The following is a 19,840-nucleotide window of genomic DNA, read 5'->3' on the forward strand; positions in this document are numbered from 1 at the left end:
AGATTGTAATTCGGAAAAGTCCACTTTAAAAAGGAATGATTTTGTTTTTGAAGTTTTTTTTCAGCCAATTCTTAAAAGAAGGTTACCGACTATAAAGTTTTTATGTACAAAATTAAATTCTCTTTGGAGTCCTGTTTATTTCGAAAGTATATCTTGTGAACTTAAAACGTTATCCCAATTTTAAAAGTGTGATACTTACTTTTGAAGGCCAGTTTATAATATTGCTGTGTATCGAAAATATCGATACTATTAATAGTTTATCGATATTATTTGGCTTCAATTATCAATTATAATATCCTATTGATTAAGGACTATTTAACTGAAGCACTTTTGCGTCTCATGACTTGCATTTTTATTAGGTGGGTACATTTTATTTCAAATGTCGCTTGGGCAATGTACAGAGTGCAAAGAAGTTTTTGTTTCCATTATACTTTCTCGTTCGAAAACGAATAATATTTATATTTTTTAACGTCTAATGTATGTATATTGGTATAACATTGGTTTTGGTGGCATTAGGTAGTAACTTGTAGTTCTTATTCGATTTATATGGAAATAAAACAAAAATATTTTTGAAATAAATAAAAAATATATAAAAATATAAAATAATTATTCGTGCTATTGTTTGAGATTTATTTATTTTCCATAGTTAAAAAGTTATATTTTTACTATGTTTTATTTCTACTTTACAATGATAGCATTGTCATCTATTAGAAATATATATTTCAAGAAGAAAAGTCCAAATCTAACAATAATATTAAAGATTACAATTTCACGCATTGTAATAAAAATATTTTATTTAGACAATAACTTATCAAATACCTAAAAACAATAGTCTTAGAGCGTGCAACGGTAACTGCGATGATATCGCTTATTGTGTTACAAGTTATAACAGTTAATATATTGTATTAACTTTAATTACTTTGTATGTATCTTAATTCTGGTAATAAATTAACTTAATAATAATTAATGAGATACTAAATATTTTGTTAAAGTGACACTACACACAATACAATAAATAAGGATGCCGCAGTCGCTCATCGTAACGCTTCGCTGCGGCGTACATTTTAGCGAAGCGAGGTTAACTAAGTCTGAGTACAAAAACAAAACAAAATTAATCCAAACAAAAATAATAAAAAGAATCTTTTGGAATCCGGCGCCATATATCAATCGGCTCAATTTTTAAAGAAATATAAATACACAAATAAAATTTGAAAACAAAATTTTATGAATGACGCGGGACTCGAATCTACGACCTCTGGCGTTCTATGCCAGTGCTCTCCCAAATGAGCTGACCGTTCGAGTAACGTATCGTCATAAAATCTTGGATACTTTGTTCAACTCTCAGGTTGTGGCTTCATCTACAGGATCTACTTTACAGATGATTACCTGCTCAACCCCAATATTTGCATATAATGATATGTTGAACACCTCCAACATACATTGCTATGCAGACGACAGCACTGGTGATGCCGTGTAAACGGGCCATGCAGGGCTGTCTCGGGTAATCGTCGACCAGAACCTTGAAATTGTCTACCAAAAAAAACCCCATTTGTCGTATCACCGCTCTTCGACAACACTTCGAATACTGGGTCTCGAAATCTCGAGCAATTGCCAATTTCGTTGCCATCTTGAGGGCAAAGCCAAATTGGCTTCGAAGATGCTGGGCGTTATGAATAGAGCACGGCAATACTTCAAGCCGGTCTTCGAGCGCTGTACGAAGCGCAGGTCCGGCCACACATGGAGTATTGCTGTCATCTCTGGTCTGGCGCACCCCAGCTCGATCCATTTGACCGCGTGGAACGCAGAGCGGCTTGAATTGTCGGTGACCCAGTGCTCTGTGAACGGCGGGATCACTGGGCGTTGCATAGAAACGTCGCTTCATTGTATATCTTCTACCGCATTTATCACGGGGAGTGTTCTAAAGAGCTGTTTAACCTGATTCCTGCCGCCGAATTCCACCTTCACACTACACGCCACAAGTTAGGATATCATCCCTACCATCTGGATGTTTGGCGATCCTCCACTGTGCGGTTTTCAAGGAGCTTTCTTCCACGTACAGCAAAGCTGTGGAATGAACTTCCTTGTGCGGTGTTTCCGGGATGATATGACATAGGTACCTTCAAAAAGAGCGCGTACACCTTCCTTAAAGGCCGGCAACGCTCCTGTAATTTCTATGGCGTTGCAAGAGAATGTGGGTGGTGGTGATCACTTGGCAAAAAGCGGCTCGCGTTACTTGGTGCGTCAGATCTCTCGAAAGATTCCACGCAGGATCCTCAAATGCTGTATACAACATCGTATCAGGTGACGAATCCTGGATATACGCGTACGAACCCGAAATAAAAAACCAGTCACGAGTTTGGGTGTTCGAAAATGAGTTAAAGCCAACAAAAATTGTTCGTTCACGGAGTGTTGCAAAAAAATGGCCACGTTTGTCTCCAAAACCGGCCATGTTGCGACTAATCCTCTTGAGGGACAAAGAACGGTTAATGCAGAATGGTATGCTAGCATTTGTTTGCCAGAGGTCGTTTCTGAACTCCGTAAAGAGAACTGCAACCGCCGTATCATCCTCCATCACGACAATGCGAGTTCTCACACCGCGCACAGAGCAAAAGAGTTTTTAGAGCAAGAAAACATAGAATTATTAGACCATCGACCGTACAGCCTCGACCTAAGCCCTAATGATTTCTATACTTTCCCTTAAATAAAGAATATATTGCGTGGTCAGAGATTTTCATCACCTGAAGAAGCTGTCGACGCCTATAAAACGGCCATTTTGGAGACCCCAACTTCCGAATGGAATGGTTGCTTCAATGATTGGTTCCATCGTTTGGAAAAATGTGTCAAATTTGGCGGAGAATACTTCGAAAAGCAATAAATACATTTTTAAATAGTAATGTTGTGTCACTTCCTTGATTCCCGAAATTATCAGTGCCGCCCTCGTACGAAGCAATTAGCAAATTAGACTTATCTCTTTTTCACTTGCGATAATTGCATTTACTATCCTTCTTTGACGTGTAATCGTAATGTAGTGTGCTATTGCAACTTCTAAATTATTCATGTGTGCGTTTGTGTATCATTTACAAACACTGAATGTTGTCTAGGTAACCTATCTATACTTTTAAATATCATTGCTACCAACCCCTACGCACACGTCTACCTAAAATTTTTGGCAAAAGGTAAGATTTACTGTTTGTGTTTTTAACATTTTTAGTTAATTAAAATTATTAATTTATTTTGATTAATTATAGTGTTAATTTTATTATTATCGACACAGAATGAGTCGAGCTATTGGTTACAAGCCTTGCCTTCTGCGTCGATTGGAACGCTACTTGACAATATGACATTGTCAATATGCGTATCACTCTGGCTTGGTATAAAACTGAATGAACCACATTATCAATGTAGATGTGCCGTTCAGGTAGATGCTCTTGGGCGTCAAGGGTTAGCCTACCTAAAATCGCCAGGCAGTATCAGTCTTCACGCCAGTATTAAGGAAGTCATCCGCAGGGCATTTGCAGCTTTTAAGCCAAATGGTATTACCCGCCGCAATGGCAAGCGTCCTGATGGAATGACGCTGGTGGCTTGGGCACGCGGAAGGGCGCTGGTGTGTTACGTGATTTGCGTCAACACTCTGGCTCCTCATGATACGTCAGTTGGTGCTGGGGCTGCTGCTTCGACTGCCGAAGACAGCAAGCGTCGCAAATATGTTGGTCACAGTCAGTCATACATCTTTGTGCCGTTTGGTGTCTAGACACTTGGCCCATGGGCCCCAGAGGCGGGGAGAATGTTCAAAGTATTGTCTTCGCGCCTCAATAAGGCTAGGGAAACCCAAGCGCTGGTAGCTATTTCGGTCAACGGATCGGCCTAGCTATTCAACGCGAAAATGCTGCCAGCATTCTTCGTACACTTCCACGTAATTATAGTTTTATGTAGTCTTGTAAATATAGTTATAACATTTGTTTTGTATGAATAAAATTACATTTATTCGATTAAAATAAAAATTATTAAGTCAATCAAATTGTGATTGTGATCTATCACTATACTGGACTTGCGACTTGCGAAAACATAATACGTGAATGAAGAAAGACTTGGCTTCAGCCTTTAGAAATATTTCACAAAATAGTGTTCCCTTTGTATGCTAAACAAAAATAGCCGCCGTCAGCTTATGCCAAATAAATACTGCTATATTTTGTCTTCAAAAGCGTTGCTGGCTTCATGGCTCTGTCTTTGCCTTTCCCATTAAACGGGAAGACGAAAAAAAAAATCTACAGCAGAAACTTGTTTGACTTTTTTGTTTTTGTTAGTGTTGTTTGTTCCTCCTATGACCTTTTATCTACATAATTGAATAAATGTTGTCTTGAAAATGTGTAAACAAGTATTGTAAATGGCGGGAGTCTTATTGTTGTCCTGAGTGTTCTATAGTGTCTATTTCCAGTGTAATAAGCTTTACATTTACTTTTTTGTAATATAAATACGTAGAAGGTAATCTGTTTTGGTCGGAAGGTAAGTTGTTTATTGAAATGTTTAACATGTTGAATGCAAACGTAAAAAGTTATTTAAGTAAATTTATTTTAATTCTTAAGCAACCTAATAAAGGTTGTTCGATTAAATTGTTGTAAAAAAACCTAACTGGACAGTTACTTTGTAGTTGGATAACTCCAAAGAAAGTGTCTGTGAACCTTTTCACCTTTTAATATCTTTAATAATAATGACTATTGCGATTAATGTGGGTCTCTGAATGCTATGGTGTTCACTTGCTTAGGTTACTTAAAATACACATTATTACAAGCTGTCTTGATTCTTTTCAGCCATAGATTTTAATTAAATTCAATTATAGAGTGAAATGAATACTGCACTAAACACCATTCTAAATTCATTACAAAAGCTTATCATTGGCAATAAAATTAGAGTAAAATTATCTAGAATACCACATTTAAACCCTGGATCACAGTTGGATTGTTGCAATTATAAATAGAGATTATTGTAAACAAAATTAAGAAAAGAATAGAATAACAAGATATTAAAGTCAATGTTTAAAAGTAGGTAGTATCGCTAACCACTCGGCTATACAAGTTGTCAATGAATGAACAACTGAACTTAATGGTTTTTATACAGTGAATGAAAAGTAGTAGAAGTACATAAATTCATATAAACATACATAAATGCATTTGAACATCCATGACTCGGAAACAAACATCCATATTCATCATATAAATGCTTGCACCTACCGGGATTCGAACCCAGGACCTCTAGCTTAGTAGCTGCATATGCCAAGCTATTGCTGATTATTCTTGTTAACACAAGCCATGCTGAGTGCTGAACTGGCAGCAACACAGTGGTCCTATGCACCATTTTATTCTAATATTGCTCAGTGCTCTTACTTTCGTTTGTATGGCTAAAAACACAAATTAATTGGAAATTGAATTAAGTTACATATATTAGATTTGATGTATCATCTTCCCAATAAACAGAAAAGGTAAGTTTTAATCATTAACTTACTATACTAGCATAAAGCAAACATGGCTTATGGTTGTAATGCAACTTGGCATATTAACCGCAGAACCATCAAGAAAATTTTACTTTCTAAACTTCCAAAATACTCTAGCTAAGTTTATTTTTTATTGTTTTATTACCACACATATGCTGAGGATCTCCTGAGCTGCTTACCAGAATGTAACTTTAACTATTATGACAAGATTGTAAAGATTCAAGGAACACTTTTTACTTTTTCTTTTCCAAAAAATTAAGAATTACAAAGTCACTCGTTGAAGGTGATACCTCGGAAAAAAAAACCTTATTGAGGAGCCCTTTCTGACTCCTCTGTGGTGTACATAAAGCACTTTAGTGACAGTGAAGTGATAAAAACATAAAAAAGTTACTTCAGCGGGTGTTATCAATGCGTCTGTTTGAAATTTGTTGATGGTGCTGTGCTGTGATTTTTCTAAATGTGCCCTCATACTTAAGCAAACCTAACCTAGCTCCTATTGCTAGTGAAAGTGTAAAAATAACAAACAAATATAACCAGGTAGTTGATGAGGTTTTGAACAAAGATCATATTGTAAATTATCACGATGTTTTAAGTAAGATAAATTCTTTTGTGGAGTCCCCATGGATACTGCATGTAAAAAAAAAGTGATCCATCTTTAATAATCGGTTTCAAACAGTATACACTATTAGATAAAGGACCTTTTTTAATCCACGTTTCCCGCACGGAAGAAGACCCTGCCCCAGGTCTCATTATAAAGGCAATTAAATTCGGCCAGCTACTCCACAGACACAAAATAGCCAATATTTGCCCTGACGGAATAAAAAAAGTAGGTAGAAATAAAATTTTGGTAGTATTTAAATCAGCTAAAGATGCCAACAATTTTCTTGATAACCCACTTTTAGAAGCTAATAAATATACAGCTACAATTCCAAACTATAATATCACTAAGATGGGTATAGTCCGCCAAGTCCCGGTGGACCATTCAATGAATGAGTTTGTGGAGTCGGTAGATCTTCCCACTGGTTGTGGAAAAATTTTAAAGGCTCGCAGACTCAATAGGAAAGTAATTGAGGAAGGTAGAGTGAATTAGGGGTAAGTAGGGGTCAACATTTTGCCACCAACAAGGCTTGTCCTGAACATGATAGACAAAAATCTATTAAAGCCATCATTTCTCAGGAAAATATATCTTATGAAGAGGCAGCAAACCATTGCCCAAAATCAGTAAATTCATATTCTGAAATTCTCCTCAATCCCTCTGTATCTCTTAACTTTTCCTCAACTCATACCGCTCAGCCACCCATTTCTCCTATTGTCAGTTACAGGAAAACTGTAACACTCCCTTCCGGCTCCAGACCTATTTTAAGTAAATCCTATGATGGTGCTGCTCATCAGGCCATCATTGCCGATGTTCCTTCATCCTTCCCGAATGACTCTGCACTATCCCATCAACCCAACTTTTCATCATCAGCACAGGATGACAACCTCTTCGAGGCTCTCCTGTCCATCATTCTATCTCTGATATCTAAAACCAATCTAAGCTTACCATCCAATGTTGCCCATCAACCTCATAAATAAATATCTTCCATCTGCCATTGCCATCTCTGAGACATGGCTGGTCCCTGGTTCACACTTCAGGTTCCCTGGCTATGTATGCCTTAGAGATGATCGAGCAGAAAGTGTTGGTGCGGGTTGTGCCTTATTAATAAGATGCACCCTTCCCTTTTCCTCAATTACCCTTCCTAGTCCTCATCCAGGTATAAATATTGTTGCAGCAAAGGTTATGAACACCTCCCTTGTCTCAATTTATGTGCCTCAACGTCACTCAACCATGATTGCTGATATCCTATTTTTAATTTCATCTATTCCCCCTCCTGTTATAATAATGGGAGATTTTAATGCTCATCACACTTCATGGGGTTCAAGCCACACTGATTATTTCGCCCTTTTCTCTGCTAGACATATTTGATGAGTGTGATCTTTGCATTATCAATGATGGCTCTCCTACCCGCAGGGTTTCACCTTCTCAAAATCCCAAAAGTGCAGTTGACCTCACATTATGTTCTCCATGTCTGGCTCCTCTCCTTTGTTGGAACATCTTACAAAATTCACATGGTAGTGACCATTTTCCTATAATCATTTCTATTCCTGACAGAGTAATCCCCCCCCCCCCCCCCCCCCCCCCATAGAACTTAAATATAAGTTATTAGATGCAAATTGGCACAAATATTCATCTTGTTTGGTTTAAAAAATTGCAGAGTTCTCAGTCACCAACCATGTTAATGTAGTAGATAATTATATGAAATTAACAAACACTATAATTACATATGCTGACGATAACTTTCCTTATTAGAATAGCAATAATAGAATTTGATAATAAACCTATTTTAAATAGAATTTCAACTCCTTGGTGGGATGCTGAATGTATTGCTGCTACTAAAGAAAGGAAATTAGCCCAAAAAAATTACAGTAAAAACATGACTCTTCCTAACTTTATTCATTATAAAAAAATGGCTGCCAAAACGACAAATTTATTTAAGAAAAAGAAAAAACAAGGATGGATTAACTTTTGCCAGAATTTGTCTCCAAGCACTTCAACCTCAATTGTTTGGAAACAAATTAAAAAATTTAGAGGCTCATATTGTGCTCAAGAGCATGATTTGAGTGTGGATTCATCTTTATGGCTTGATTACTTTTCAGATAGGATGTCCAATAAGGATGTTCAGTTCGACTATTTTCCATCCCCTCCAAGCCCTCTTGCCTCAACTCACAGTTTAGAGTCCCCCTTCTCGTTCTCAGAACTCCTTCTCGTTCTCAGAACTCCTTCTCGCTTTGGATGGTCTAGTTGACTTTGCTCCTGGTGCAGATGGAATCCCTTATTCCTTCATAAAAAATGCATCAACTACATCCAAGGAATATTACCTAGATATAATAAATAACCTTTTTGATGTTGGCATCATCCCTCCACCTTGGAAAAATCAGGTAATTATTCCAATACTTAAACCAGGTCAGAATCCATCTGAAGCCTCCAGCTATAGACCAATTGCCCTCTCTAACTTTTAGATTTGTGAATATATATTGTAACAAGCGTAATTATTTTCAAATAATGCGTATTGGATGTTATTGTCGCAATTTATTTTAGTAATTGTAGCAGTTATACATTGTCTTAACGAGATTTATGTTATTATGTTTGTAAAAACTTTAAGAGCCGTTCCTTCTTTTTCCTAGCCTCAAAGTTGTTTAGCCATTCTCATGTTTAATGTTCAAACGTAAATCGCTGTACATTTCCGTTGTATTATTATTTATTAATAAAGAACTTTGAAATGAATGAATGAAATTGCCCTCTCTTCTGCTCTTGCAAAAGTTTCTGAAATCATGATAAAACACATACTTGAGTGGTTTGTTAAAACAATAATCTCCTTTCCAACTCTCAGTATGGTTTCAGAAAGGGCAAGAGTTCCCTAGAAAGTTTAGGTATCCTTACAACTGACATTAGAATAGCACTCCTTAGAAAAGATCACCTTTTGGGAGTTTTCATAAAAGTTGAGTTTCCACTCTTGATAATTCATTCTAAATGTAGGTACTATCTCTTTAACCAAAGTTCAAATCTTATGTTCATAAGCTATCTGTAAAAGTTGGCTCTGTTATTTTCAAGTTTAGCAAAAATAATGTATTTTAAACATTAATTAATAGCTTTTAGTATTGTTATTCATTGCGTGTGTGTTACTGAAATTGTTATAAACGATGAAAACAAATCTAAAATGTGTGGTTGTCCGAAAATAAGTGAATATCATTCAAGGTCGTGTTTGTTTACTATCATTAGAATAATAACGCTCAGAATGATTGTTTCATTCATTGTTTCTGTCAATATAGAAGTAACATTGTAATTAATGAGTGGGTGAGCGTCACGTACTTACATTCTCAAATATGCACACAGACAGCCCAATAATGTTGCAAGTGAATAGACATTTCCCTAAATCAGTAAATTGTAAGAAATACTAGATTATATGTAATAGGAAAGAAGAAATAAAATATAAATTAAGAATTTAATAAAAACAGCACGTATTTAATTATTGTTACAACAAGTTTTGAAGTACAAGTATAGAAGTTATTTAGAATCGTTGTTTTTTGAAACTCGATGAAACGCAAAATCGAGTCGATAGAGGCGCTGTTCGCAGCTATATCCGAGGTTTTCTAGGGTACACAGAACGAATTTGGAACCATTTTTTCATTCCAAGATGGTCGCGGTGAAAAATTATTTTGGGGCTATACATAAGCGTGGTGGTTATAATGATAAACCTAATCCCAAACAACTTGGCTTGTCAACATCTTTCGGAAATTGTTGTGCCACATGGAACTAAAATCGTTGCAATCGTTAATTTGCGCGGCGGCCATTTCAAAAATGATGCCAAATTCGTTCTCTGCACCCTCGAGAACCGCGGATTCGATATCCATATTGTTGAAATCATGATTTTGCATGTCGGCCATCTTGATTTTAAAAAAAATGGCGCGTAACCGAAAATTAAAAACCTGACGATTTGCTATAAAATTTCTCTCATACGTCGATAAAGAAGTTTCACTTCAAAAACGTACTGACGTATTGAGAACCTCCTACTTTTTTGAAGTCGGTTAAAAAGTGTGGCATGTTCTCACGAGCTCAACTTTATCCGAACATATGGTAAATTCAGTAATTTAAAAGAAATATGATAAAAAAAAACGCCTAGTTTATTTGACTTTGACTTTGAATGAATACTTATAACATCATGTGGCGTCGTACATTATAGTCTCCTATCAATATCTACCAATAAACACAAAAAGCTATCCCAGCGGAGGAACTCGGGGTGTATAGTACTTTTATAGCTGGCAACAAATTTTTAATGGCGTCTGTTTTGTTTAAAAAACTATTTTGACGAACGTATTAGCTTAAATTAAAAGTTGTGAAATAGTATTTAGGTGTGAAATGTGAGTTTCTTATCATAATTTTTATTATAATAGCTTTGTGATACCCTTTCATTGCACAATAGGACATTTTTTTGGCGGAATTTCGCGCAGCAGTAAATGAACACAAAAACAAAACACATTAATTTTTTTTATGAGAAATGATAATTAAAACACTTTGTACATCATTGTAACCTCTCAATGTACTCTTTCTAAAATTATGAAGACAATATTTTAATATTGTTGTTATTATTGATAAAATCTTATTTTTTAGATTTTCTAACATAAATAGAAAAAAACAAACATTATATTTTCAAAAATTTAAGAAATGTACCCGATGAGGTATTGAAGCTGGTTTATACATCCCCAGCTTAATCGGTTATCTCATATTGCATTATATATGACTAGTAGTCATGTTATTCACTACTTTAACTAGATTCTCATGAAACTAAAAAACCTTGTTATGATTGATAACAACTTGAATTTCCTAACATATAAATAGAAAAAATCAAACAATATTTTCAAAAATTTAAGAAATGTACCCGATGAGGTATTGAAGCTAGTTTATACAGCCCTAGCTTAATCGGTTATCTCATATTGCATTATATATGACTAAAGAAAGAAAGAAAGAAAAACATTTATTTCACAAAACACTCACAGGATACACTTAATATAATATGATAAAAGTACAAAACAAACCGAAAACAGAACATATTTAAATAGTAATAGATTTAATATTGGAGAGTTCTTGTGCAGTGCAGGAAATGGGTCCCCGACTCAGGATTATGTATGACATGGCCGTGGCTATGACACAGCACTAATTTTCAGCAGTGCCCGTTTAACTTTGGAGATACAGTGCGCTCGACATATAAAATTCAAAACAAAATAGTCGATAATAAAATATTTTGATGTTTTAAATAAACTTATACTAATACTACTGTTAAAAGAAACCTATATCAACAAACATAATATATCTATAATACTGGAGAACCTATACTTTCACCACCAATGCCCCCAAAGCTGATCTTGTTTTTGTCGTTCCAAGAAATGTGACTTACATTTCCGACGAAAATTTTAGGCGGTTCCTAATTCACGAAGAGGAGGTTAAAGATTATTCCAGCATTTGGTTGCATTGTAGCGAAAACTTCCTCTAAATGCATCACTATGGTGTTTTAAGACTAGTAGTCATGTTATTCACTATTGATAAAAACTTGAATTTCCTAACATATAAATAGAAAAAACAAACATAATATTTCCAAAAATTTAAGAAATGTACCTGATGAAGTATAGAGATTTATACATTCCTAGCTTAATCAGTTATCTCATATTGCATTAGAACTTAGGGTGCAGCTGCTAAGTCTCACATTTTACAACTTGAATGTGTTCAGAGACTAATTCTAAAAATGACGCTTTTTAAGTGGCAAGTTTGTAAAATACCTCATTTAAGGACTGCCTATATAAGGAAGTTTTACTAGTGCCTAGGTCCAACTATATACAATAAGGCAAACTATATATTAAATTTAATTATTTTATCATCTTAAACTTTCAAGAAATAATAACATGACTAGTAATCATGTTATTCACTACTTTAACTAGATTCTGATGAAACTAAAAACCTGTTAGCCAAAATGTTACTACAATCTCAAATATAGATAGATATCATATTATCATTCTACATATTACTCATAAAATAATATTAATACATACTTTTTACTTCTACACTACATCATATTTAGGGACTCAGCCATATTTTGTATTTGTATTTTGCACATATTTTCAGCTACATAGCTATACATTTTATTTAAAAGCAAAGAGATGTTGTAATTGAATTGAAAATATTTCCTTTTCAGATCAAAGAAACCAAACCAAGACCTAAATATACCACTGGATAACTACACATATCTGAAAATGAGCAGGCCTAAAAGTTATCGTAGTGAAACTTATGTGAAAATTATTGATTTAATATTTATAACACTGGAGAAAGATAAAATTGTCAGAGGTTTCCTCAGGAAGTATAAAGATGTATTTGACATAGATCCATTGATGGTTGAGAAGGACATCAATTATAAAATTAAAGCACTGTTTAAAGTTACACCTGTTGTGAAAATATTGAAACATGATCTTTCAAAAATTGCTAATAAAACCAAATTTTTGTCACGAATTGGATTGTGTTCTGTGAATAAGATTTATAGTTTGAGAACTAACAATAATAATAAAGATAAAAAGGACACAACATTTCATTTAAACAGAGAAGTTAAAACTTATGGAACTCAAGCTAATAAATCAAGACAGTATGTTTGTTTTCTTAATGATTTTGTTGAATTTTAGTAATGTTTCAATGCATGAATGAAATAAATGCTGATTTTTATGCATAACATAAATATGTAAGTTATATACTTATATGATTTTTCATGCGAATTTATCCATTTAAAATTTGATGCACAGAAATTTGTAACTTAATATGTGTCAGACTCGGCATTTAGTAAATAATGTATTTTTTTTTGGCATGCATGTTGAAGGATAATGTTGTGTAAAATATTGAATATTGTCTGTTTCAGATCGCGCACGCGTACAGATTACTCTCGTCTGGAGGATCAGTTAATTGTAGATTGGATACTGAAACATCAAAAAGCCGAACTTGTAAAAGGGAACAGCATTTGGAGAGAAATAGAGCCATATCACCTTATAATTACTGGCATAAGTGAGTAGAAATTTTTAAGTTGCATTGCCATAAACATTAATTTTAGCCTCATCAGCTAATCCAAATGACTTTTACATGAATTTGAAATGGCTGAGAAGTAAAATGAAATTCGAAAACAAAATTTTATAAACGATGCTTGACTCGAACCTACGACCTCGCGTTTTGTGCGAACGAACTTACCTGAGAGTTAAACAAAGCATACAATATTTTATTAACGATTCCTCACTCGAACGGTTGGCTTAGTTGGCAAGAGCGCGCACGGAACGCGAGAGGTCGCGGATTCGAGTCCCGCATCGTGCATAAAATTTTGTTTTAAAATTTTATTTCTGTAAGTACTCACAGAAGTGAGGGCTATCACTCTGAAAACATAAAAAATTGTTTTAAATTAAATTCATGTATTTGTTCTTAATGCCTTAATGCTATAAACGTGGCATAAATCAGGAATTGTTCCTCTATCTCTAACTTTTATTTTGAATGAGGAATTGCTATCCGAAATATGATTTACATTTGTTCTGTTCTTAGAATTACTTATTTTATGAGATCCAATTTAAGAAGTTGAAACTGAAAATTAAGTAGATTTTTTAGCTTTCCCTGATTGTTTTAAAATTATTTTATATTTTCCATAATCCCTCGACTAATAGCTTATTTTCATTATAATTTAAATTTCAGAGCGTTCATGGCAATCACTCCGTAACAGATACATACGCTCCATATTGCCGTTTCTTCATAATTATTCGGTGACTGCACAGCAAGCATCCGAGCTTCGCGCTGGTGCTGCAACAGGTAACTACCATTCTCTCCCATCTCACTATCAGAACGCGGGGGGAGGACGGGTATAACCATTTTAGGATAACTTATTGAAAGAGATTTTAGCCTTTTTTATTGTTAAGCGGCATTATCTGAGCAGGACAGTGTCAAGAGATATAATCTGAGTTGCAGCTATGTGCTGTGACAAAACGGCATAGAGTAAATTCACTCTGGAAAGCTGCTTTAAGCTGTGTTTTATGGAAAAGAAGCGTAAGCGATCACTCCTGTAACATATTAATTTGGGTGATGTAGTCTTCTTAGGTGTACTCACTATGTTGCGACGGTTTGTTTGGCATCTCTAATACTATCATCAATATAACAATGCATGTTTCGGGCATAATGGTATCCGGTTTGGGTAATCTTCGAATAATGCTGAAAAGAATTTTTTATCATCCATTGTTCAATCAAACCCCAAAAGACGTGTGTGTCAATCACTAAAAAGGAACCACATTACGACTCTTAGACAAAACTTGAATTACCAGTCACAAACCAGTTCTCACTGGGCTTACTTGTGATTACAATGTGGAATGGGCTTCCCTGCACGGTGTTTCCAAGACGATATGACATGGATAACATGAATAAAAGCGCTTACTCTCTCCTAGTGGCATTGCCGTACGCTCGTTTGCTTTCGTATTGTATCAAAAAACGGCGGTCGTAATAGTATAATTTGTGTTATTTTGAGCTCTTAGAGTTGAAAAGTCTGATAAATGCTGACGACATTTTTAAGAGCCTCAAAGAATCTTTGAGTTTCATTGGATCGCACTCGGGATTTAGAAATAAATCCGAAAAAACACTAAATCGATTTCCTTTCGTAAACTAACAAAAAATGGACCACACGGGAAGCACCGGCTTTCAAATAAAAAAAGAATTATCAAAATCGGTTCACCCAATCGAAAGTTCTGAGGTAACAAACATTAAAAAAAACACACCGACCAATTGAGGAGCTTTTTTGAAGTATGGGACTCGGTGTTACTAATTTAACATAGAGCCCCAAAAACGTACATCATTGCCGAGCTCCATACTTATAATTTACATTGCGATAGCACGTTGTATATTAGAATTTATTTTTACAAATTACGATGTTCAATCATGTTGTAGTTTTTATTTAAACCCAACTTAAGTATAATTATGCTGTTGGTGGGTAATTAATAGTGAGGTGAGCTTATTCGGGCTGGCTAGTCTTTCAAACAGGAGTTGCTATATTAAGTATATTATAAATGTTTCAGGTAGTATATCAAAGCGAACCACACCCAGATCAGCCGCGCGTTGAAGCGTAAGGCTGAAATGGGAACGCCATCAAAAAAAAGGAAGCAAGAGTATCCCGATATAGACATATTAAATCTTTTTAATTGAAAACTCCTTAGTTTCAAAAATCGAATACCATTTTATTATTATTTATTTAAAAAAAGATTCTCGGTCTTGTCAAACTTTTTTTTTTTATAACTGGTTCCGTCGACTAAATGTCGACGATTCGGCCAACGTCAAGGTGGAGAGATTTTTTATTTTAATTTAGATGTTTGAAGTATATAAAGAGCTGATTTAAAAGGAAATGATCGGTTGATATAGCTGTGGTTTTTTTGTAGAATAGGCAACTAGAGTTAGTACGGTTAGTAATAAACACCCATAACACAACAATATTAACTACCTTGTTAGTATCTAATCTAAGTTTAAGTGAGAAATGTGTGAATGTAAGTAGGAATATGTGCCTAATAGAAGCGTAGAAAGTATGGAGGATAGAAATTACAATTTAATATTATTGTGGGAGATAAATTTGTAAAGAATCTTTATGAAAGGGGAATGGCATAAAGTAAGAAGAAAAGGGATGTTGATGGGGCGAGGGATATCCTTCGGTAGAAGGTCATATAAAGGAATTGACAATTTAGCACAATAGAAAAAAATATGTTCAAGAGTACCTTCCTCAAGGCCACATTCACATATAGAATGGTCCCTTACCCGGATCTTGGCCAAAATACTGGGGAACAGACAAATCCCAAGCGAAGTCGTATGATGACAGAAGTGAAAAGTTTATTTTGTTTTTTTTTTTTTGTGGAAAGAACCAGGGCTTAGAGGGGATAAAGGGTTGGATAGAACCATAGAATTTACCTTTAGTTTGCTTTGTGATTTGCCATAAAGCATTCCATGAATCAGCCAGAAAGTATTTAGACATAGCGCGTAGATCTCGAGGAAAACAGTAATTAAATTTTAATGTTCCAGACTGAATCGCGTCTTTAGCGCACGAGTCTGCAATTTCATTGAAGCTCAAGCTTCAATTTCAAGCTCAGTGATGATCCCCGTCAAGGTCGCCCAAAAACTGCAGACACTGCGTTGATGCTGTGCGTAAGTTGATTGAGGAAGATCGACATGTGACATACCGCGAAATTCGGGCAACTAAATACAAATAATCTACCATGAACAATTAGGTGTAAAAAAGTTGTTTTGTGTTGTGAAGAGCAAAAAGCGGCTCGCGTTACTTGGTGCGTCAGAACTCTCGAAAGATTCCACGCAGGATCCTCAAATGCTGTATACAACATCGTATCAGGTGACGAATCCTGGATATACGCGTACGAACCCGAAACAAAAAATCAGTCACGAGTTTGGGTGTTCGAAAATGGGTTAAAGCCAACAAAAATTGTTCATTCACGGAGTGTTGCAAAAAAAATTGTGGCCACGTTTGTCTCCAAAACCGGCCATGTTGCGACTATTCCTCTTGAGGGACAAAGAACGGTTAATGCAGAATGGTATGCTAGCATTTGTTTGCCACAGGTCGTTTCTGAACTCTGTAAAGAGAACCGCCGTATCATCCTCCATCACGACAATGCGAGTTCTCACACCGCGCACAGAACAAAAGAGTTTTTAGAGCAAGAAAACATAGAATTATTAGACCATCAGCCGTACAGCCCCGACCTAAGCCTTGATGATTTCTATACTTTCCCTAAAATAAAGAATAAATTGCGTGTCAGAGATTTTCATCACCTGAAGAAGCGGTGGACGCCTACAAAACGGCCATTGTGGAGACCCCCGACCCGAATGGAATAGTTGCTTCGTTGCGTCTTCCCCGCAGAAAACTGAGTTTATTTCGGCTAATTTCGGTCATCTCCCAGTTTTACCGTGTGATACCTCTTGACAACTCGGTGTCTCACAGATTTGGACGTTTGCACTGCATATTTATTTATTATATACAGACACTTTATCATATAATATTACATTACATTTGGTCCCTACACTTGGCGTAGCATGTCCTGTAGGCAACCAATTTACATCCTAAGGTTAACAATATGAACCGAAAGGTCAAAAAGTGCACTCTGTATATGTCTGTGTGTCTCTGGGTGTGTGTGTATGTGTGTGTGAGGGTGGGTGTGAGTGAGTGTGAGTATCTGATTAATCATGTTACAAAGTATTAACATTATATGAATGCTAAGTTATCACTTTAAGAATAGCTTCCATGTCTGCATAAGTGAGTGTGTGTAACCATCTCTGTATTTTAAATTTGACCTGATGGACCGAGCAATTTTTAATAGAACATTTTAAATTTACCTTAATGTATATATATGTATGTAAGAATGGGCTAAATCTACTGCAAATGTTGTATTTATTATTGGTGTTGGAATCTTGTACGAACGGCTATCTTGTAGGTTTTTATAATTAGGCAAATTCAAGACCTCCTTATGCATGCTTGTCATAACACGCAAGATAAATATACCTCGGACAGAAAGAAGTTCTAACTCTTTATATAGTTTATGTGTTGGATATCTAATAGGTTTTTTAAAAATCACTTTAAGGACAGCTCTCTGTGCTCTTTCTAAGAGTATCATGTGTGAAGTAGCCGCCCCTCCCCATACGGTGATACAATAAGATAATACAGATTGACCGATTGCAAAATAAATGGTTTTTAGCAGATTTAAAGATGCCGAAGCGCGTAAGTTCTTAAATATATAGATCATCTTGCGGACTCTTTTCGCTGTTGTATTAAGATGTTGCTTAAAGTTTAAGTTTTCGTCCATGACGACTCCTAAGTATTTTATATGAGTAGTTCTACTAATACTATTGCAAGAGCAAGGGCCAGATAGAGCAACAGGACATGTGTGGACTTTAATATCGTCGCTATTGTTCGAAAATCACAGTTTCATGGTACACAGGTCAGCGACAAGGCGACGACGAGCTCGCGACGCGACGAATAAACTTGTAGGTATATAACAAATGTTTATAATGGTTTCGACACTTAGTTTTTAAATTATATTGTTTATTGTTGCACTATTTGAACACTTTCTGTAATTCTGTTTATGCCACTGGTTTACTAACTTTCTTTAGATTAAGGTAATAAAAGTTTTTGACAAGAACGGTAACCCTTTACACTATTTATGAATTAAATAACTTGGAGTGAGCAAGTAATGGTGTGCACTTGTTGACGTTTCCGAATTTGGTAGGTGTGCGAGTTATTTTAAAGTAATAGCCCTAGCAACTTGAGTGGCTTTTTCTCGTAGAAGTCGAGGTAAAACGTAAAAATAAATTAAACACAAATTCGAAGTTGGTAAAATTCCGCTATATGCAAATACACATTAATAACATAATTATAATAAATTCAATTCGAAAAAAAGAACATACTACAACTTTCTCCTTTTTCCTTATAAGATTTCTTTATACTTGTTGCCTAGTGGCACAATAAGAAAATCAACCTTTTTCATGCGTTCCGCTAAATTTGTCCATGAGTTACCTATTCATAATGGAACTATTATTGACCGAATTTGTACCTTACTATGTCTGTTCAAAAAGGACTCTGGATATATATCTTTTTTGTTATTTTTTTTATTTGCGTTAAGTAATTATGAATTTGATTAGTTTGTTTAAATAAGATTAAGAGATCTTTGATTATATAGTACTACTAGATGGCATGATATCAGTTGCAAATATTAATGACGCCTACGAGGCTGCAGATGGTAGGTTCAGGCCAAAGCCATGAGTCTCGAAGCTCCCTTAGTATAGGAATCTCTTTCTCGTGAGTGATATATAATTATTTATACTACACATATATGGAAGTTCTTAACTTTCAAAATATTACAGAGACTTTTAGCAGCTCTTATATAAATTAAACTAAGTGTATAAGTCTTAGTCTTCCGATAATCTCAAATATTCATAAGCTTAAAAAAAACACTTGAACTCTACAAACTGAATTATCATCCTCTCAATTATGAATGAATTATCAATCAGTTGTGTTGATTTGATTTGGCTGACCACAATTCAATTTGATTTGGTTTCAAAATTTGGATTGAGCTTTTCGCAGTGTTTCAAGGCAATATTACATGGTAAATCTTCACATGAGTACACTTAAGGATTTTGGTCCCCTAAAAGTTATTTTCACCTTTACGGTCGTAAGACTACTCTTACTTAGTATGTAAATAAGGTAATTATAATCATGGTTTTAAATATGTATAACATATTATGTAGCAAGATAAAAAAATGTCACACATAAAATGTAAACATTTACCCCCTTGTTCATAATAGTCTGCTAACTTAAAGCATTGCTAATTCTCACTCTGTCTTCTTCTATTGACCTAAGTCAGAATGAGAAAAAACACTCCTAAGCGGCTGTTTAAAGTTAGCGGACCATTATGAATAAGGGGGATAAAATATAATTTGTGGATGTAACCAGTTATAATAGCTATTGTGTGTATAATGTAGTGTGATTTTTGTGTCTCTTTTTTTTAGTGTTATATGTAAGGTTCCTTCATTATCTTTATATACATTTGATATATTGTGGAACATTAAATAATGTATCTCATACACTTGTAGTTTTTTTTTTCAATAAATTATAGCACCTTTTCCTGTAACACACAGCAACAAGACAGGGTATTATTAATGGAAAGATTACCAATGTAAATCACTATAATATCTTGATGTACACAGCAGCCTGT

General features: G+C 35.1%; 1 protein-coding gene across 3 annotated transcripts in view; it reads left to right on the top strand.

The window, feature by feature from the left end:
* Window positions 1-4,252: 4,252 nt before the first annotated feature.
* The window catches only part of LOC126978370 (uncharacterized), a 275,304-nt gene continuing 259,716 nt past the window's right edge, over window positions 4,253-19,840 (top strand). The window contains exons 1-5 of one of the 3 annotated variants that reach the window (XR_007732616.1): window positions 4,253-4,503; window positions 12,274-12,714; window positions 12,982-13,124; window positions 13,794-13,907; window positions 15,158-17,563. Coding sequence is in view for 2 of the 3 variants with exons in the window: in XM_050827131.1 (XP_050683088.1) it covers window positions 12,332-12,714; window positions 12,982-13,124; window positions 13,794-13,907; window positions 15,158-15,201 (684 nt within the window). In the remaining variant the exon portion in view is untranslated. Of the gene's footprint in view, window positions 4,504-12,273; window positions 12,715-12,981; window positions 13,125-13,793; window positions 13,908-15,157; window positions 19,710-19,840 lie in introns of those variants that run through there. The other 2 variants (XM_050827131.1, XM_050827132.1) reach the window with 2 other exon arrangements.

Source organism: Leptidea sinapis, chromosome Z (assembly GCF_905404315.1).
Source record: "Leptidea sinapis chromosome Z, ilLepSina1.1, whole genome shotgun sequence".
Taxonomy (NCBI): domain Eukaryota; kingdom Metazoa; phylum Arthropoda; class Insecta; order Lepidoptera; family Pieridae; genus Leptidea; species Leptidea sinapis.